This window comes from Stegodyphus dumicola, chromosome X1, assembly GCF_044657685.1.
Source record: "Stegodyphus dumicola isolate Sdum_Otavi_A_Nest chromosome X1, ASM4465768v1".
Taxonomy (NCBI): Eukaryota; Metazoa; Arthropoda; class Arachnida; order Araneae; family Eresidae; genus Stegodyphus; species Stegodyphus dumicola.
In genome coordinates this window covers 227,183,381-227,206,029 of record NC_140780.1, presented here as the reverse complement: position 1 = coordinate 227,206,029, position 22,649 = coordinate 227,183,381, and the positions used below count along the sequence as shown (strand labels likewise).

Here is a 22,649-nt window from a genome sequence, read left to right as displayed (position 1 = left end):
ACGGTGATTAACTAGACAGGCTAAAGCAAGTTTCATTCCGACTAATTCACTGAGACTTAGAACGGCAAAACGAATTTACTTGACAAGTTCTGTTTGAAGCTCTGAACAAAAGAGTTTAATATATCTTTTTGATACTCCTAGGTTGCCATTTTATGTAATTTGCAATTTCAGTTCTTAAATTTATTGTTCACTTTTTGTTTACTATTAAGTAATTTTCTTTTGCAATGTATTTCGGAAACAAAATTAGGTAGAGTCCAAATATTCTTACAGCTTCGTTAGATTTTGACCTTGACTTTTTATAATAATTATAACATTCACTGATCATAATTAAATAAATTTTTATAATTTTACCTTTTAGTTACATTATCTACATTAAATTATATTACAATTGTTCATTTCCTTAAATCATTAGTATAATTTTTTGCAATCATAAAAATATTCAATAGCAGATTCTTTATATTTTTATATTAGCATTCAAAAACACAAATTTTATATAAATTTTTATGCTAATATTCAAGATTATTTACGTCATACTTTAGATTCCCCCCATTCTCAAAATAATTGAAAATTTTTAGGAATAATTCAAAATAATAATTATTAAGGTCAATAAAAGTTTTATAACCTTTCCTAACTGAAATGACGGAAAAAGTTTTAATATTCGTCCCTAAATATATTCAAAATAGTGATTGAAAATTAAATTTCTGAAGACCATAAAATTTTAGTTTGATATCATTTTTATAAAACAGTCTTTTATTTTTAATATCTACAAATTTGTAGCCCTGGTACTAAGACATTATGTATATATACACTGCTGGCCATGAAAGCGGAATGCATAAGCGTCAGATCTGCACTACTTGCTGGGATATGCAAAAATTAGCATTACAAGGCTTGGGCACTAAAGCAAGTATGAGTAACGCATTGTATAAATGGAAAGATTGTACAGCTGGGTTTCTCCTTTGGAAACTGCATTTGAACGTAGGCTTTTTGTGTAAAGGTGGTGTTATGCTTTTTTAAGGGCCTTGTTATGCTACCTTGCCTTGTTATACTAACAGCGCGTGTCGGAATTCGACAGCGATAGGATCGTGGCCTGTCGACACTGTTGTTCCGCGACATTACTGCCCTTGTTGGTCGGGATCCCATGACTGTCAGATGAATAGGGTGTCAGTGGGTCCATTAAAGACATACTGAAAGCCATGCAGGTTCTTAGAGGTCCCGAGCCCCTACCACCAGAGAGGCAGACATGCTGTCCTCTCAACCTTGCGGAATCGTACAGCCACGTCATGAAACGTCATGTACCATATGTCAGGAACGTCTCTCATGTGCAGCACTGCAGGTGTCCGTTCAGACAGGGCGGCCACCTTTGCAGCTCCACGGACTGTCAGCAAGATGACCTTCTTGTGGCAATAGAGACACGCGCCTGCACTAGTACGACGAACGACGGCACTGGACACAGGAGTAACACCACCGTAGACATTTCAGACAAATTTCTATTCTGCGTGCATCATTATGTTTGATGTATCCTTGTGTGGAGGCAGGGAGGCGAATGTACACTACCAACTTGCGTTTGTTATCGTCATCTGGGCTCAGCACCTCGTATGGTGTTGTGGAGTGCCATTGGGTACACATCTCGATCAACTCTTGCTTACATAACCAGTTATGTGGACAGCCGCCGTTACAATCCTGACGTGTTAACGCCCGCGGCTATGTTCTATCTCCTAGGCCTGCGTGACGCTATCTTTCAACAAGATAATACACCACCACTTGTTACTCTTCTGTCCTAATTTCTTCGATACAGAAGGTATTCGACTGTTGCCTTGGCCAGGAGGTTTTTCAGATCTCTCATTCACTGAGAGCATCTTGTCACGGCTGTCACTAGACTGGCAGGCCACCACTCACTAACCACTATGATTTACGAAAACTGGCATATAAAACCGTGCGTAATGAGTTACCCCTATTTGTCATCCAAATTCAGTTTGAATCAATGCCAAACCGTTGTTGCTGACTGAGGTGGAAGCTCTGCGTAGGGAATTCTGCACGCTGTATATCCCAAATCATCTACAAATTTAATCACATCATTCTGCTATTATACTGTATATGTACTTGTGCAATAAATAGGATTCTGTTATTTGTTTTCCTTACTGATGTAGCATTTTTAATGGCCAACAATTATTGAATTCTCAACATATATTTGAAAAGGTAAAATTAAAAGTGAAAAGACAAACAACATACTAAGTAATTATCATCATTAACCGAGAATTAGTTGACTTTTCAAGGGGAACAAACTAACTTCCGATGAATTAACAATAATGAATAAATGCGAAAGTGTTTTGTCTTTTTCTTAAGTAAGTATTATGACAAAAAGAGCTTTTTAGAAAGATGAGTTCATTAAAATTGCTACTTAGAAGTCTGTAAAAAATTGGCTGTATTGTAAAGTTTTAAAATCAATTTTAAAATCGGAATATAATTCTTATAACAGTGAGTTTTATTTATATAATAGTGAGTTTAATTTTTCTTTCTTGAGAAAATTGTCCTCCTTAAAAATATATATCTAGCTACATACGCTGTATATACGCACATTAGTGTGCAAACGTAAGCAACCTTTCAGATTTTTGCTGTAATTCAACGAAACATCAACTAGGAAACATGTATCTCATACTACAGCGGTACACTATAGTACTTGAAGTTGAAGGATGAGGAAAGTAAAGAAGAAAAAAAAGATAACAGAGCGCATAAAGCACGGGACGAATAGCAAAAGACTTTGTATACAGAATAACGTTGGTACAAAAAAAAAAAAAAAAAAAAAATCCTATCTGGCCGGAAGGAAGACAACAAACAGAAAAGCCTTAGAAAGAGGTATAACCTCCCAAAATACAATGGTTGCGTTTCACCGTTTGTCGATACTCAACACCTGACCTAACAGTTCTTGTGGTCAAGTGTTTCAATTGTCTGGTGTAAGATTATGCCGCCAGGCGTCTTCCTAAAGTATACGACACGTGTTCACTGAGATTTATGTCAGGGAAGCACACTGACCATTCCATTCTGTGGATATCTTCACTTTCCAGGAGCTCCTCAACAGCATGTGCGGCCGTGCATTGTCATCCATAAAAACAAAGTCGAAACCACCTGAAAAAGATACACGTGGGAGATGATAACTTCACCACAGTAACCATCTCCGGTAAATGAAACTCTATCGAAAATGTAAAGCTCCGTCCCTGTTCATCATAGTGTCTCCCATACGAGCATACCTGGTCCACCCCAAAGTTCTTTCTCCCTGATGTTAGTGGAATGAAAGCGTGTCCCTACCTCCCTCCATATCAACTGGAGCCGAGAATCGTTTGTCAGACTGAAACGACTATCATCGTCAAAGAGGACATGAAACCATTAATGAGGTGCCCAATTTTTCAGTTTCAGCACTACTGTAAACGGGCTCTTGTTTCAGAAGAACCCCTAAAAATTAGCTCTTCCTTCTTCTTTTATGTTGCCCTGCACTGCGCCTGACTCCTTGCGTTCTGCGAGCCATGGGGGTACTCTAACACCATGGTGCTGATATCTGCATATGCGTCATCTTTGTACTGAGTTGGGTTTTCATTGTATTTATCGCAAAAACCCCTTTGTTAGCAATTTCACATTTGTGTGTTGAAAAATGAATTTTTTGCTTACGTTTTGCACACTAGTGCGTATATATATATATATATATATATATATATATGTATGTATGTATGTATGTATTTAAATGCCTAGATTTCAAACTTTGCTTGTCACAGCAAGCAATTCTGTTATGATTAAGTTATGCAGTATTTAATGTTCATGAAATCTGTCTGCAAGTTTTTTTCCTTAAACACTGATTCTAGACATACATTTCGAATTATAAAGTTTCTCAGAATAAGGTAGAGAATTTTATGAGAAAACTTTCAGTGCCAAGGATACAAAACTGGCTTTTTATATAACCACTGTAAAACAAAAATTCAGATGAGTAAATGTTCATTCTGTTAAACTGAGTTACCGGCAAAAATTTTCGTATATTTCCGTGTAATATTAAAAAAATACCGATGATTATATTTTATGGTAGTTAATATAGTCTAAACCTTTTCACTTGTGCTCACCACATGCCTTCGTGGTGTAATTGGTAGCTCATCTTAATAACCATCGAAAGAACTATAGTCTGAATAGCGGTGAGAGTCGCAGATTTTTCATGTTTCAAAAAATCTAATAAACTGTATAAAAGGTAAGCATATAACATCCCGCAAAACTCACGGAGACGAGCACTAATAAATCAATATGTAAAAAAGTAGAATTAAATAATGATATTCATCAATGGAAAATAATGAAAATTCAAGTTGAGTGATAATGGAAGTGAGATACATTGTCGTATCATCTTCAGGGGAACTCAGGGTGTTTTGGGAGACCACGATTCTAAACTTTTAGATTTTACAGCATGTAAAAAGTAATTAAGAGCAAAAGGGTTTTAATCAAATGGTTGAAGCGTAGAATTGTAAACATAAGATGTACAAGACAAAACTCTGCTCCCAGTATGGAGAAAAAGAGAATGAATTATTTTTATTAAACGTAGTAAAGCAAATGTGTCTATACTATAAAAAGCGTTTACGAGGAACAACTGAATAAATAATGAAGATTTATATGAAACAAATGGATACATACAAGTAACTACAAAATTATATAAAAGAATCAGTACAACTAAAGGATATAAATATTTCGTAAAGACAGAAAAAGAGCATATATGTTAAAATTATTACAATCTTCTTTAGCTGATTAAATGATATTCAGCTGTGCAATGTGTAGTAACGTAGCTGAATGCATTGGTCAAAGGGAGAAATTAAAGGCTGCATTGCAGTGTGAGAACCAATTTAACTGATTTAGTTAAAAATTTATTAGAAATTAAGAATCATGTATATCAATAATTACTTGAAATCAAGTCAAACGAAATTCACAAGTAATAAAAAATAACGCATGCAAATGCTTGTATATTAATGCACAACGATGTAATCCTCAGCCATTAATTGTTATATTCGGACAACCAATAGTAAGAAATATTTATTCTCTCTTTCCAGGGTCTGAGCCATGGATTACTGACGTTGTGGGACATGCTTTCTTATTTGATCATATTTTTTGATATTGGAAGCACTGTGTACTTCGTAATTAAACTTCAGGTTAGTGATCATTTCCTTAATAATGATTAAAAGAAATATTGCATATTTTAATATTAACTTCTGAATCATGTAATGGAAAATCATATATTGATATAACTCTTTATTATTTCTCCGATATGAAGTGCGCATAAGTCTATGATCTTGATTTAGTTTAAGATAAAATGTCTCCCTTAAAGATTAAATAACAGAAAAGATACTTTTATCTCATTCATACTGTTAAATAATATAGTGCGAAAGAATGCTAATTCTTAATGAAAACTGCGAAATTATTTACTATTTTGTTTACCTTCATCGTTGGAAAGGAAAAGAAAATGCTATTATAAAATCAAAGAAGAATAAAGTAAGAAAAAAGTACGATTATAGTAAAAAAACAGTGTTACTCTCAAACGAAAATACTATTATAGTATACACTATATTCAAAACTTAAAAATGAGTGAAATGTTTGGCTGTACAGAGAAAATTGCACATGAATGGAAATAAACCTGATAAGTTATTTATTTCTCGATATCTAACACAAAGTAACAACCAACAAAATTTTGGAAAAAATAAATCAAAGCTAGCAAACCTTTAACCTAAAAGTTTCACATGTTTTGTGCTATCAGTACTTCATCATTTGAAGAGAAAATCTCGTGTAATTGTCTTTTCAATGTAAAGTACCTCGGAAATCATGCCGCGAATTTTAAGCCATATACATTGGATATTCTAGAGTTAAACGACCATTTTCAGAAAGTGCTGGCAATCCCACAGCAGTAACATTCAGTTATGCTTTGTCCTGGAGCAAAACCACCATTTCTTAGGCAGATATTTTTTTCTTATGGTTCCCTGCAAAAGGTTTTCAAGACTTTTCCCTAATAGGCTCAGGGCTTAATTTCTAAGATTAGAAGTGCCGGAGCCCCATGGAAGACCGTCAGCAAAGAGGAACAAGAGTAAATAAATAAATAACATGACTCATTAATAATTTTAAAATTAAATAGTTAATTATTATCAAATTAATTAATAGCTATTTAATTAATTCTTATAAATTGTTATTTAATCAATAATTATTATACAATTAATTAATTATAATTTAACTGATAATTATTAGATAATTCATAATTATTTATTGAAATAATTAAAGATTGAAGTAATTAAGTAAATAAAATTAAATAAAATGTAAAGAGATAAATTGAAATTTAATTAACGATTTTTAATATAATTTTATTGTTAAAATAAAATTTTCGAGATAAAATTTCAACTGAAATTGTTATTCAATTACATAAAAGAAGTGTCGCAGCTTTTTTATTCAGGGCTCCGGTGCGTTCCGGCTAGAATTATGATTTATTACAAAAACTAACGAACAGTGGGCTCCGGCCGAATTTAAGCTCTGATCGTAGGAGTGGGGCAGAAAAGTTCTTTTATCATCACAAAAATTAAATATACTTAAAATATAGCTGAGGAAAATTCCAGGGCGAAACAGAATGAGGGTATGAGTGGGTGGAAACAAAAAATGAGGGTAATCTTGGTGAAAGACAACGTTCTTTTGACCGCGGCTCTCTGCTGATATAATTATAGCCATCAAGCAGATGTATGTCAGGGGTAAAATGAGTCCTGAATCTGACTCCTAAGGATGAATGTAAAGTTGCTGGTTACGCTTTTCCCCTATTAATGGATACTGTGGGAAGATGATGTATAGGACGTACTTGAGCAGTTTATCTCAGTATTTCACTTTTATTGTACTCGCTGTCACTTAAAGCACATTTAAGAACACAAATTTTCTTTCCTGCGATTATGAATAACTGTAAGCATCGATAACAATACACTAGATACGATGGCATTGGCGAGAAATTTACGCGTTCCTGAACAAACTCCCCCAAATTTATTACCCTTCTTAAAGGAAAAGGTTTTCGAATGTCAGTGAGGGAACTTTACTTGAACGTCTCATGTTCTCATGAGTTCGTATTTCTAGGGAAATAAAGTATTACAAGGTCTGCTTATTGTTAAACTAAAACGTTAGGAATTCTAAATTTTTTCCCTTTAAATTGTGATTCAGTTTTATAAAAAAGAAGTACCGGAGCTCATCTTATTTAGGGCTCCGGTGGGCTCTGGCGCAATTTAAGCACTGAATAAGCTACAGTTCACTATCTTCTCTAGATTTGCAGTGGCAACATCTGTAGCCGCAGATAAATTGCCAGAACATGCTTTATAAATCACTCGTGTGTTACCATTTTGAAGTGCCTCCATCATTGGAATACTGAAGCATGGTTGAATGTTTGATCGCCATACGCGTGTTGTAGCATTTCAAGTGTTTCATTACGGCTGTTCCCAGTTTAACCTAATTTCAATCACGTCTCTACCGTGCAGTTATACAGACATTTTTCTAATACTCTATGGCAAAACCTACCAGATATTTCCATTAGTTGTAACCCAAAACTGGAAGCCATTGCAGATTCAAATGCTGCTTCACGAAATTCAGTTCATTGTTGTCATGTTTCATAAAGGGCAGAAGAAGTAAAGATAGTTAACATACTTTTCAATAAGATTTTCCATTTAAGGCAATGAAACTTTATAGCATGATGTAAATGGATTGATTTCCGAATAAAGCCATAAGAAGAAACAACTTTATAGAACGAATTTAGATTGCTTTTGGTTTTTTAAGAATAAGACCTAATGCTAGATGTTGTCGAAATGCTGGAAGTTTTTAAAGAGAAACAATTAGTTCATTTGAAATGAACTCTGTAAAATCATAAAATGTTTTCAAAAATTATGTTTTTTATATTTTCTTAGGATAGTTTATCTAAGACCGCTGACCTCTTTGAAGAAACAGAACCTACGAAGACTCTCACTTATTTAACGTTGTTAGTAGCCTTTTCAAAAGGTGGTATTTTACTCATACTGAACGTAAGTACCTTTTAATATATACTTATGATGATGCTATAAATTCATAAATAACCGCAAACGTTTCTGCTGCATATATGCGTGTAATTGTTGTAAATGTAAGAAACAATTTTCATACATTACAGCTTTAAGCATCTAAACACGTTTTGTAGAGCTGAATATATTAGTTTTAATAATGAACTATTTAAATAACTTGATACAAAAATTTTGAGAGTTCGCTGTTCGAAGGTGGTATTTAAAGGGTATTATTAGCTTTCAGAAAATTTTATCAATTTTGTACTATTAAAATTTTTTGATCATTAAATAGATAAGTGAAAGTTCACTTACCTTCTAAATAGGGCTGCCCTGAACTGCCTTCTTTTTCAGAAGGTATAACCAGTAATAGAGAATGAGTTAGAGATATTGGATTTCCTGTATTTTTTTATTGCTTTTACTTTCTGTAAAGGAGTCAATATTCAGATCAAATGTCAGTTAGTCGTAGTTGTGTCTTTCTGGGAACTGCATATATCCAGATATATTACAGGTGTGGAAGCTTGTGACACGATTGAGCCATCACTCGTTCAGTAACGATTTCCCTAAAATGCTTCTTTTGACTTTGGGGTTCGATAAAATGAATGCTGAAAAGGACAGGAGATGAAAGAAGTGTGGAGACTTTTGTTCCGATGCAGTGATGATTTTGAGAGGTAGTTCCAGGGATAAGATTTCAGATATGCAGCCATGAAACAAGTGAAACAAATATGATGACAGAAGTATAAAATACCACACTAGTGACAAGTAGAGTCAAGAAGTAAAACCAAACTATGTACGACATGAGTATGCCCATGAAAAATTCAAAATATGCAATCTTGTGCACCGATATAAATTTTTAAGCACTAAGAGCACAGTACAGATAATAACATTGATGTAAGGTAAAAATAAATGTAAAGCAAAACCCTGTATATAGATCAAATATGTCAAATATGACTACAAATTAAACATCAAAACACCAGAAAGAATAGAAATATTTATAAATATGGTGTAATAAATTCCCAATTCGGAAACAAAATTATGGTTACCTAATAGATGCGCAGTGAATGGTCTAATAAGCCTACCATCTTCCAGTACTAGATAACTGATTATCGATGAGTAATTAAGAGCAGAGTTGTTAATTTTCTTAACCTTTCATTAGTATTTCTGATGCGCTTTCTAATTAAAATAGACCTGATATTCATTATGTATTTCTTTTGCTCCTAAGGTCCAGACCTGATTTTCAACCAAGGGCAAGAGACGATGTATTGCTATTTTACATCCTCTGAATGCATACTGTCCTGATCCCAACTAAAATGGTGGCTAACCCCCAGAGATTTAGCTAAATAAGCTCTTGGTACTTCCTCATTAAACGAATTAAGTTTTTCTGTTATTACTGGGAAGGCTCTATTATTGGTTTCTATTAGGTACATGACACAATTAACTTTTTAGCAGGTGATTTTTGCTTGGGACAATACCTGACTTAACTTGTTAAACGTTTGGCGGTAAGGTATGCAATTTCAATACCTCTCATTTTTCAATACCTCTCATAAGGTATCCTCTTCTTTCTTCATTTGGACAATCTTCATTACAAGATCAGATAGTTTCTTTAGCTTTTTAACAATTTGTTTAAAAATTTTATCAATTTTGTACTATTAAAATTTTTTGATCATTAAATAGATAAGTGAAAGTTCACTTACCTTCTAAATAGGGCTGCCCTGAACTGCCTTCTTTCCTTCTTGTCGGTATCCGTTTCTATGATGAAATTCGATTCACTGTGGAACACAGCTATAAACTTTTTTAAGAAATTTTAATTCATATGAAAGATATCTACAAAATATTTACAAGTTATAATGATTACAAGCATTATGCATACGGAGACGGTCTATCGTTATACATCTGTTAGACGCGTCAGCCGTTCAACTGACTTCTTTTAGTCTCTTTCGCCAGAGAGCGTCCGTGGAAGCAGAGTTCTAGTTAGCAAACGCGACACTTATTGTATATTAAAGGCTCTTTATCTTGTTGTTTGACTTCTGAATCAGCTCTTTATCTCCTTCGCTGTTTTTGCTTTAACCGTAGGCTGGTGTTATGAGACATCTAATTCTTCATTTATCATTTCGCGATCGTCATTCTCGACTAATTCTTTGATTTCTATTCTTTCCATATTTGAAAAATCATTCGCCGCTTATTGCTTTTGCAGTTTGTACGATTTCCTTGGCTTCAAAATTCTTTAAAATTGTTGACAACTTCTGGCCAGAGTTGAGGGCAGTAAGTATTAATTGTTGATGAATTCGCTTGCTCCCATGCGAGCGTAATCGTTTCTATGCAGAGTTTTGCGTGGAATTGCTTCCAAAATGCCATTAGTAGGTCATACTTCCTTTTCTAGTGCTTTATTTGCAGAGACTTAAACATGTTTGACATAATAGGCTTTTAATACTCTTATGATTACTTCATTCATTGGATGGGTTAAGGAAGTAGTGTTTGATGAAACCTCTACATTTGAATTCAAAGCTGTAAGGAGTTCAGCACCGTGTCCTGGAGCATTATTGAGAATAAGGAGAACGTTTTAATGCTCAGGTTTTGCAGTTCTAAGCAATGTCTGACTTCTTTAATGAATGAATTTTCAAACCAGTCATTAAAGAGGACTATCGCCCGGCAGCGGATGCTTTACAGTAATAATAATAATTTAATAATGAATATCAGGCCTATTTTATATAATTGAAATTCTCGCGTTGGGCAAATTAAATGGAAACATTTAAAATAACGTTTTTACGTAAAATCGCTTTTTGCAAGTCCGAGTTCGGCAAGGGTTTACGGTACTTTCATAAAACACAAATGTGTTGTGAAAAATTACAATTTATCAAGAGCTTAGACAAACACTTCAAGATTACATAAGGTATTATTTACTATGAGGGATATACAAACAAGCGTAGCGATGTAGCTTTAAATCGTACCTGCATAAAGTTAACTGGGCTATTGTAATAATTCGTCCACCTTTTTCTATTGTAATTTTGCCGTGAGCTTAAGTATTGTGAGTATTTGTCTTAACTCTGCCCTAAGGTGGCATCTGCCCTAAGGTGGCATCTGCCCTTTGAGTGCTTGGCTGTAATTTGAATAATTGAGCTCAATCCTGTCAGGGTAAAGCTACGCGTTATGACACAAAATTCTCGCTGAGATGACTATTTTTCAACCAATGATTAATAATATAAAGTTCAGAAGGGCTTTCGAAACACAGGTACAAAGACACTGATAACGTACGCGTCTTTGTTAACGTGAGCGAATTAGTTTAAGCAAATTTAATATATTCTCCACCTTGTTCTATGTTTTACCTATAATATTATTGTCCGCGATGTTTTCGGCTGTAACCTTTTGATTCAGTATTGTACAAACGAAACTGTCGAACCGATTAAAATTTGTACAAATATGGAAAGAAGACTGTGAAAATTTTACCATGTAAATTAATGCTTATGACTACATCTCAACTACTTGTTCGACTATTTCATAAAATTAAAGGTAAAACATAGAAAAAATGTGGAGAATATATTAAATTTGCTTAAACTATTTCGCTCACGTTAACAAAGACGCGTACATTATCAGTGTCTTTATACTTGTGTTCGAAAGCCCTTCTGAACTTTAGATTATTACTCATTGGTTGAAAAATAGTTATCTCAGCCAAAACTTGGTTACAGCCGAAAACATCGCTGCAAAAACATCGCGGACGAAAACATCGCAAGGAGAAAACGATATGGTACAAAACGTCGGGGTGAAAACAATGCAAGGAGAAAACGTCGTGGTACAAAACATCGGGCGAGAAAACACCTCAAAGAGAAAACATCGCAATTCTAAAATAGCTTGTTCGAAAATAAAGCAGTTCATAAACTTCGCAGTTTAAAAACTTCGTCGTCGAAAATATCGTGGTGAAAATTAAAGTACCTTCAAATCATCGCATGACGATAACATCGCATACATGCGTTTTTCAAATCGCATAGTGACATATTATGTAACTGACTGTCGTCATAACTAAGAAATCGGCATCCAAAAAATTGATTGCACGCTATACACGGAAATGTTAACGACACATTAAGAACAAGTGGAAACAAAAAATATGTAATTTTAATTAAAAAATATCAGATTAACAAATGTGAAAGAAAATAATTTGATTAACTAAGCAATTTTTATAAAGGTAACCTCATGCAGTTATTTATCTTTCTTTTTCTAAGCATTTTTAGATAGCATTTTTCATGAAAAATTATCAGTTAAAGTTTATAAAAAAGTTTAATTTTTGAATGACCTTTGATAACTATAAATTTAAAAATGATATTAAGCTTTATAAGTTGCATTAATTTTCTGCTCATTTTAAATGCTTAAGTTTCCTTATTTTTTCAGCAAAAATTTATTAGTTCTTTCAAATATATAAGATACAGAAGTAAAAGAATACCTCTTTTCTTCTTGAGCTCTATTATCTGCATACGAACATGCATTTACAACTTTAAAAATCTGAAAACGCATGTGTGCGATATTATCGTCATGGGATGATTTGTAGAAACTTTATTTTTTATCACGATATTTTTGATGACGATGTTTTTGAACTGCGAAGTTTTTGAACCGCTTTATTTTCGACCACGATATTTTGTACCACGATGTTTTAGAACTGCAATGCTTTCTCCCACGATGTTCTGTACTACGACGTTTTCTCCTTGCGTTGTTTTCTCCGCGACGTTTTCGTGCGCGATGTTTTTGCCGCGATGTTTCCGGCGGATACCAATCAAAATTTGCATACTGGTTGATACTTTTGTTTGAATATTCTTCTTTTCTTAATTGCATGTTAAATGAATATTTCAGGTATACCTGGTCCATGTAGTTGGCAGAAGGAAGAAAGAAATTGATCATGACAACTCGACAGTAAGTTTAGGAGCTCTAATGCATTTAATACTTATATCGTAGATTTGAGTAACTTTTATTGCTTTTTCTTACGCACAAAAGATTAAATTACCATAAGACACTTTACTCTGAAAATTAATAATTTAAAACAATCCATATATTTCATTCTCAACCTTGCTAGAAACGATAACTGCATGTAACTCCTTGATCACAAAATACCAAGGAAGACCCATAAACATTTAGCTAAGCATTGTATAAATTTATCCAAACATAGAGTAATAACCCTTTTTTTCGTAATCGTGCAGATAGACTCAGAAATTTGAAACGAAGGAATTAAAATCAACAAAAATGAAATTGAAATGATCAACTTCACGAGCATTTTATTCTCTGCTATAACATAAAACGTTTCATTGATGAATGAGAATATTCCACTATTGATCTATTTGAAATTCTCATGCATGTGCTTGCAGGAGGCTAATACTAACATTTTCTAGAAATTATAACATGCATTAGAAATAAATGGTATACTTAAAAATGGAAATTGCATCTATACTTCTGCTAAACGCAAGAAAAAAATATTTATTTCAAAGCAACCTACAGTTATAACACTTTACGATCATGTAAGAAATGAGTTCAGCTCACGACATATGCAGAAAAATTAAGCAACCCCGTTTAATTGAATGTGATATTCCTTGCTTCATTTGATTAAAAAAATAATTCCTTAACTTTATATAACTTCCTCACGTCTTTGAGATTAAGGGGAGGTAGTAGCCTTCCACCTTCAAATAATCGAATTTTTAAATTGATTTTTTAAAAAATGTAGTACACTTTGTACAGTTGCGCGCCTCCAACCTACACGTAACAAATTGGTGACTGCTGAAACTGGGAATTAGACAGAGTCTTGAGAAGGGTTTAAGTCCCTTTTTATTCAACTTTAGAAATTACAAATGCGTGCTCTTGACGCTCACAAACTACACCGACCCGGCGGTAAAATAAAAATAAGAAACTAAAAGAGATACTAAAAGTCACTAACTACGAGGCTCTCTAAACGTAACTAACCTCACCGCGTTTTACAATACCGCTGATACTTCAGCAAACTCTGACTATTACGTTGAAAGATTAACAATTTGCCTAGGCAAGCACACAGGCCGAAACGCGTGGTTCTTCAATTTCTGACTAACTACCTCCGCGCTCGTGAAGTAAGAAAAGCACTCTTCGAACTTGTTTCTTTTCTATTTAACTCAGAATACTTCCGCTGATAATTTGAATCCTTGCGCGTTCTACTAAAATTTACATACTCTGGCATTGGTAGTTCCAGGGGAAAGTAAGGCTTGACAGGAAAGTTAGTTTAAACTTAAAATAAATGTTAGTTAAAATGAATATAAACCCTACAACTTTAAAAATTAATTAAAAAGAAATCACAATAAATTTGAAAGAAAATTAGGTCACATTTGCAGAAAATGCATTTAGAAATGCTACTCTCACTACTTTTTTCCTATATGACACATAACAGTATCTCGGATGATAATGTAATAAAGGGTTTGTTGCGGTTCGTGTAGGCTATTATTTTAATAAATTTTAGTTGACATCTTCTTGAAAATATGTGATGAATGATTACGAGATGAAAATGAAATCATGTGAAGAAGCGTGATTAATTTCACAACTCTATCTATGATTTTGAGTTTTTTAATTTTATTTAAAAATGTTTTATTATGATTTCTTTATACATTTTTAATAATTTCCTTAAATGCCGTATGTCAGTTTAACAATAGTTTCCAACACATTGACTGGTGTCAGGCTGCACGTAATTCAATTATTGATAACTTCAGACATGCTGATATCATTTCTCTGTTATCGTGAATGTTATAAAAATGTACTTTTACTGAACTGTCATCATGTGCTCTACTTAAAAAAATATTCCAGAGTCAAAATTCAGATGGTAACAAATCATTCCGTTTATTTTTTTGAAGTACCGTCCCAGGGTTTCTGGATTTTAAAAAATGTCGTAATTATTACTACGCTTAAGATTGTTATTAATCTTAATTCAGGTAGTATAGCACAATTAAAATTAATCGAGAAATTAAGATGAGAACGTATAACTATTGCATGAATACAGATTTAAGTAGAACGGCGGACGAAACTGACGAAAATTAAACGAAATTAAAACCTAGTTTAACTTTAGATGTTTATCGCGAAAGCTGTTTTTAAATGACGAAAACACAATGCTCTTTAAGCATTCGTCGAGAAGAGACCCATTAATCGTAACTCATTGATCGTTCAAACCCATCGATCATTTAGCTTACTCATCATAGATAATGTTGCCCAAACGTCCACCGCAGGGTGTAGACCGATATTACACTTCATAGAATGGGACATCTATGCCTTCTCCGGGATTAGATCCGAAATCGACGACAGGAAGCCAGCACCGCTAATAACCATACCAAGCAGGTCGGCTCGTTGAGAAAACACAATGAGAAAATATGTTGCAAATGCAACATTTAATAAGAAGAGCTTTATGAACCTGGATCAATTTAATTTCACTTTTATTGATTTAAAATGCATATATATATAATTTTTAGAATTTTAAATTAAAATTAGTTAAAATTTTGAACCTGCCCACAAAATGACTAAAAAAAGTAATTATTGATATTAAAGCTTTAATATTATTAAATTTAAGCGTTTCACATTCATTAGTTAAAAATGTTTAATACGCATGTGCATGCATCAAACCTAAAATTCATAAATTTCATAAAATAAAATTTTATGAAAAATATTTTTGGCCGATTTAATAAACAAAATTAAAAAATAAACATTTAGGACGTTCTAAAAGCATGTTTATTCAAAATATTTAATTTTTTTGACCTAATTCATCGAAGAGTTAAATAATGTCGTTTTAGTGGAAAATATTTACTGCTGGTGGCTTTAGTTAAAATGCATTTTTATGGATTGGATTGAATTGGATTATTTAATTATGGCAAAGCACACAAAGGCTATCTGCCTAAAGGGAGGGATGCCTTCGCGGAGGACTTTCTAAGGGAAACTGTCTCGTATACACGTTACACATGCGGAAAACCACAAAAACGCCCATACAGCCAGCCCGTTCGCGTGATTCGAACCTCGGACCGAACTACCAGTGTTCAGCGTCTTTACCGCTCGGCCGCTGGTGGGCCCGATGCGTTTTTATGAACGGTAAATTCTGTTATTTATTTTTCAGTTATGACTTACCTTCAAGCTGAGAATTTTGTAAAATATTCATGCCAATTCTTATATTAAAAGTAAAGTTCCCATATCTGCAACATCTTGCTGATGAAATGTAAAAATGTCTATAAAAATATGTATAGCCTCTTTAGTAATTCAAAACAGCAAAATATATACATTTTTCGCGTTTGAAAATTTCTCTCTTCCCTTAAATTATATCACAGATTAGTACATTTAATCTGCTTCTGTAACTACTTCATATAGAAGAGGCTTTCAATATAGTATAATAACAGGATTAGGATTTTTTTCTTTTCCTTTCGTATTAAATAATGATTTGAAGTTTTGCATTGTACAAGTACGTACAATGAGTGACTAAAGCATGCTGCAGCATTAAAAACTTCGCAGCTTATAAGGATTTAAAATGCTAAATGCATTAAAAATTCAAAATAAACATACTTGAAATTCTCTGCTTGTACTTTAATGATCTATGCAAAAAATAAAAGAAAATAATTTCAAAATACAAGTAAATTATAGCTGTAATCAAAACTAAGTATTAAACTATCCACAAAAAAGGTTATCGGCCCACCAGCGTAAGAGAAAAATATACTTAAACATTTAATCAGCAATATTTCTCTGCGTTGCCTGTTGCATGTATGACACATTTATTCTTGAAGACATTGATTTGATTAGGTTTTGGATCAATTTGCTGTTAGTTTTTTTCCCCCCATTTTGTTTGAAGGCGCATTTTCAGTCGATTTTTATTCTCTACAGAAATTTCATTTAACCCTTTCCGGCACACTACTCTTTAAAGTTGGAATTAAAAAAAAAAAAAAAAAATTTAGGCTCTCTATTTAGGCATCGGAGACTATGCAGGTATAATTTTACAAAGATTGCACAAATCGTTTCCATTTTGTGGGTATGTCCAAAGCGAACACACTGAGCCGCACGAGCTGCGATAGGTAAGCATTGTTGGGAAGCATGTATTAAAGTAAAATACTTTGTCTATGATTTAAAAACAGTAGAATCTGATATCTGTAGCAGATTTAGCATAACCCAGGGTGCACCACGGGGAGGCCTGCTACTCTACACCCCCCCAAAAAAAACGGGAAAAAAAGGAAACTCTCATTGCTCCGGCAACGCTGAGTCTTTTCCGAGCCATTTACACAATTTTAAAATTTATAAGAAAAATAATTAAAATACTATAATATTTACAATTAATTATTGACTAGAAAAAATAATTATTAAATATATATAAAAGTAAAAATCTACAAAAATTAAAGCTAAGCAAACTACGCACGATGAAAGCAAGAGGAAAAAAAGGGTCTGCTTTCGCTGAAAATCAAATAGCTAAGTGAAAACAAAGCACCCGGGTCTTCAAAATCCAAAACAGAAAAGAATAAAAACAAATACAAATAAATCTGCGCTCTCAGTCTCCCCCATGTTTAAATCACGAGGCCAGATTCTGTGACTCACTCCCACGTGACAGGCGCTACCAGTACAGTGTGTTCAGTCCGAACACACCATACACTGAAGCCTTCATTATACGCAATATTTCAAAGATAAAAATTAAAAGTAATACAGAATAGGCAGATTAGCATACGAACAACAAAATTATATAAAGATTTTTTTCATTGATATTCTTTATATTTAAAAAAATCTGAAACATTTCTTTGAAAAATCAGTGTCTTAAAAAACAGAATATATCTCAATTTAATCATTTGCTTGTGTGGCGCTGCCATCTATTATTCATAAAAGAGATTAAAAGTAACCATTAGTGTAGTTTTCGTGATATTTACCGATTATTTTCAGTGTCTAAAGAGGGAATATTTTTGGTATGTTCACACCGAACACACTGCGCCGGAAAGGGTTAAGGATTTTTTCAGCTTATAATGTTCCTCACTACTTGGACTATGCTGAACATAGGAACCTAGTGGGAACTGTGAATTGTGTAGCGGCTTATCGCTCGGTTCACGTATATAACGACAAAGTCTAGAGAAGGGTTGAAATACCCTTTTATTCACTCAAAGAATTAGTACAGTCGGCACCTTCTCAAGCGTGCAGGGATTCCTCCCTTCGGGCTTCAAATCAAGATAAGAAATATAAAAAACTAATCTAATACTTAACTAAAGTGAACTGACTTAGCCGAAGCTAGGCACAAATATCTAACGTAGGTGGCCCTTAATTTAATTTAGCCGGCGATTATCAACAAGCCAGTACAATACGGCTGAGCATAGTAGGTTTAATGTAAAAGTAATCTGACGGCAAACACGAGCCACTAACAACTCCTAAGCTCTCCTACTGAAGTATGCTGAACCTTCCTTAAATACTCCTTCTATTCCATTTACGTTCAACGAAATTCTAAAAACTCATTTTGGTAGAGACTTGCAAGTGGAAAAGAAGAATTGAAAGGAAAGGGTTTCAAGATAAAAAATAACTGTTATAAAATTAAAATACACCTTACAAGCTCAACCAGCAAATCTTCCGTGTGTTCATATTTAGAAAAACACGTATGCAGAACCTTGTGTTTCGAAATACATTCCGAAACACCCGGCTCTGCATACTAGGTTAGAGTTAATATACGAGTATCTCAAATAGAAGCTTTAACTTCATATACAAAGCCGTGTGTTTCGGATAATTTTGCTGCTGGAAAATGAAATCGTCTTTTAACCTTAATTTATCAGTGGTGTTTACCAATTTTTTAAAAGTATACATATTGATCAATAACGCTATGAATACACTCATGTATACCCAGCCCAGTCGCTGATAGTAAAAGTTTGAGGATGCATTTCTCAAACTTCTATCGAACTTTCCAAGACTTAACGGTAGAACAAATATTGCTTTGATTAAGCTCTGATCTGGGTCTTGCTTGTATTAAGTAATTCGAGTTTTGATTCATCTCTGAAAAAAAAAAAAAAAAAAAAAAGACTATACATATTCTGATCTCTATTAACAAACGTTTCCACGAAATCTTTTCTAGTTCTCTGACCACTTACACAAATCCACATTTTCTGTCTGACAGCCATTCCTTTATAGTTATTATCTCGTAATAGTTGACGAATTATTTCAATGCGTAAAATTTTACCAGAAATTACAGTAACTTTAGAAAAAAATTCCTAGCTGGTTCATCAGGATTTGCTTTGGCATGCTTAACAGTTTGCCTCTCTGAGCTATGATTCAGAATTTTTGGTTTCTCAGTTCTGTGTTTATTGTTTAAGTTTTCTTTCTGACACCTTTCCATTACACTCTGCACTGCTCTTAATAGAATTGCAGTGAATTTGGGATTTTGTCTCTGAGATAAATTATTTTTTCGTGTTGATAATGACATTTCTTTCAAATATCTGTACTGTTTCCGCCATTTTGAAATTCAAAAGAGCTTCTCCTCACTTGAAATTATTTTAAATAAGTAATGTATTTGTACAATTACGTAACGTGGATTTTGCTTCCTGATAGCTTATGATTACTAAGATGGGAAATTTGCATTTTGTATAGTGGCCAAGAAGTTTTATGTAGCTAGTTTAGTTTATATTACCGTTCATTGGCATTATATACGGGAATTTTGCATTAATTTATTTTTAAAATATTAGAATCTAAATAGAAAACTTCATATAAATTATTAGTTTTTTTTTCACTGCATTTAGGGTTTTAAATCCTTTAAAGTTTCCCGTCTTATAAGGTGGCCGAATAATTTTGTGACCCACTATAGTACACAGTATTCTTTAATGTTTAATTCAGCAGACGTGATCAGGAGTTATTTTAGTTGAACTGTCTTAAGATTAACTGTGTCATTTAGGAAAACTATGAGAACTTTTATAAGTAGATTTAATAACAAAGACATACAGAGCTTTACTTCAGCAAGCATTCAAAAATTCTTTGTTATTTCCTCAGATACTTCAGCATCAAAATAACAGGTACTTTAACAATTTAATTCAAAATTAGGCACATTTTTATATTTGCCAACAACAGCTCAAATGTAAAGTTTTATTTTTAAATGTACGAATATTAATAATATGTTTTGGAAATGTGGACTTACTTTTTATCTAACAGTAGTTTATTCACTTTGGCATTTTCTGAATTTTTTTCGGCTATCAGACCATTTCAGCTAGTTTTAACTATTATCTTTTATTGCACTAGTTACGGTTCTTATTAAAAATTCGATTGCTATTAAATTAAAGTGTTGTTATACGAAATTTATATGAAGTCAAAACATAGCACATAAGTAGTAGTAAGTTTCCACTGTGCAAGAAATAATTTTTTATTTAATTAAGGAATTATGATTGCTGATTTTTTATTAATTTTTTTCAGCTTACACTTTACATCTTATCACAGCTAGCCAGGTGTGCTCGGACTGCTGAAGAGACACGACCAACAAATCAAGTAACAGAACCCCCACCGGCTTACAATAGCAACTATCCGTCTTACTTACCTTATACAATTATGGCTCAGTCAAATGAAAGTAGTGGCTCCAGTTGGTCTCTTAGCTGCGGAAATGCCAAAACTATGGACTCAGGAGTACCAGAATCTTATATCCAGCAAAGTAGTACAAGAAATCAATGTTCCCCAAGTGCAGCTACAGGTTTCACTGCTGTCCCTCTTAACTACCAGACAACGAATGATAATTCCACATTACTCTATTGACAGTGTTAATAGCACAGTAATTTTATTAAAAGCTACTAAGCCAGATTGCTATTATAAATATCGTAAAATCAAACAAATATGTCTTAAATTTCGCATTGTCATAAAAATAAAAAAATAAAAAATATGCTCCCATTTAATGCTCTTTAAATAAGCATTGGAAAGAATTACAGTTCACAGATTTTTTTGTATGTTGTGGGATAATAGCTTTACGGGTAATCTGAAGCATTATATAAGACTGTATTTAAAATTAAGTGAAATTAATGTTTTGATATTATTATGTACTACACAGAATGAGTAGAATTTTTGAAAAAAGAAAGGAAAGTTAAGAGCAAACATTTTCAAAACAAAGAATTCTTTGGAAAAAAAGTCTGCGTAGCTTAAAATAATTAACGAATTTTTGTCAGAGAAGCGCTGCAAGGTGACACTCAAACATAATATATTCTGTTCATAACTTTACTTTAGATAGGGTACGTTTTATGCTCATTAAATGTACATTTTTATAGTATCGGTACGAGTCCATGTCAAGCTTCCATATGCTGAATTTTAAGAACCCAATGTACGCGTACTAAAACATTGCTCGAACATAAGATAAATCAATAATATTCTCATATAGCGAACTTCGGAAGTTCATAGGCTCTCCATCTGAACTGTTAAGACTACGAATATAACATGAACTCACTTTCAGAGCTATCACAGATTTCTCCTTGATCACGAGTCATTCATAACTTTATAAGACAGACAGGGACTGATATTCCTTTTAATATTTTTATTATTTTCATGTGAATCTCACGGAAAAATTCGAGGTAGTATCATAAGGCTTTATAAAGAAGGAAAAGAAATTAACTTACAAGCTGAAAACTTCATATTACAGTGTAATTACTTCCAAGAAGAATTGTTCTAATAAAAATAAAATAAAACATAATAAAAATTTTAAATATGTTAATTTTTATTTTTTTTTTTTGTTTTTCAGATGAAAATAATATCCATTGCTGCCAACACATTAATCTAGATTTTTACGTTTTGATAAAATTAAAATTCAACTAAAATGAATGTCGGTATTTAAAAGTCTCTGGTGTCTGTTTCTGCATATAATTTTTGAAAGTAAAAGGATCATAAAAATGTTAAAGAAGTGTTTTACAGTTAAAATAAAACTTAGCAATAAAATTATATTGAGGGTTGCGGATCTATGTTTCATCAAAATTTAATTATAATCATTCGAATTTAGTTTGATAAAACAAAACACCCGAGGGAAGCCTTTGTGCAGGATTAGCTACTTCATTATGGTTTATATTTGCATTATACACAGAAAAACCGCGAAAACAACTGCATAACTTGTCCGTTCGCCGAGATTTGAAACCAGATCGAACTATCATTGTTCCGTAGTTCCACCTACTTCGCCCCTGATAGACACTGATTTTATTTTGAATGTAACTGGGGGTGTATAGGAAAACAAATATTGTACAGAAGTAATAGAAAAATTTTGAAGTCATATTATAGGGTGCTAGAAATGCATTTCTTTAACTACACTTATGGTATAAGCAGTTTTTGCAAAATGTTATTTGGAAGTATAGATAAAATAAAATTTTAAATGATTGACTTTCTTGAGCCTATGAACAACGCACATTTCGAAGATAAAAACTTCAGATTTCATCGATTGGCAGCCATGTGCTGTCATAGTTTTGATCTCTACGCTAAAATATAAACCTGGCTTTACCAGAGAGTATAATCACTAGAAAAGTTTCAAGGAAAAAGCGAAATATTAGGTTAGCTGAAATAATTACGGCGAAACACGCGAGAGCCAGATCCTCTTTTCTGAAGATATTCTAATGATTCTACCTTTCTTTCAGACATAACAACAAAAATAAGTAAACTAAATCTTTAACATCA

General features: G+C 33.1%; 1 protein-coding gene across 2 annotated transcripts in view; it reads left to right on the top strand.

The window, feature by feature from the left end:
• The window catches only part of LOC118205490 (uncharacterized), a 48,714-nt gene extending 27,820 nt beyond the window's left edge, over positions 1-20,894 (top strand). For both annotated transcript variants that reach the window (XM_035377776.2, XM_035377777.2), the window contains 4 exons: positions 5,070-5,168; positions 7,932-8,045; positions 12,891-12,950; positions 20,430-20,894. In XM_035377776.2, coding sequence (XP_035233667.2) covers positions 5,070-5,168; positions 7,932-8,045; positions 12,891-12,950; positions 20,430-20,762 — 606 coding nt within the window. In that variant the 3' untranslated portion in view covers positions 20,763-20,894. The remainder of the gene's footprint in view (positions 1-5,069; positions 5,169-7,931; positions 8,046-12,890; positions 12,951-20,429) is intronic.
• The last annotated feature ends 1,755 nt before the right edge of the window (positions 20,895-22,649 follow it).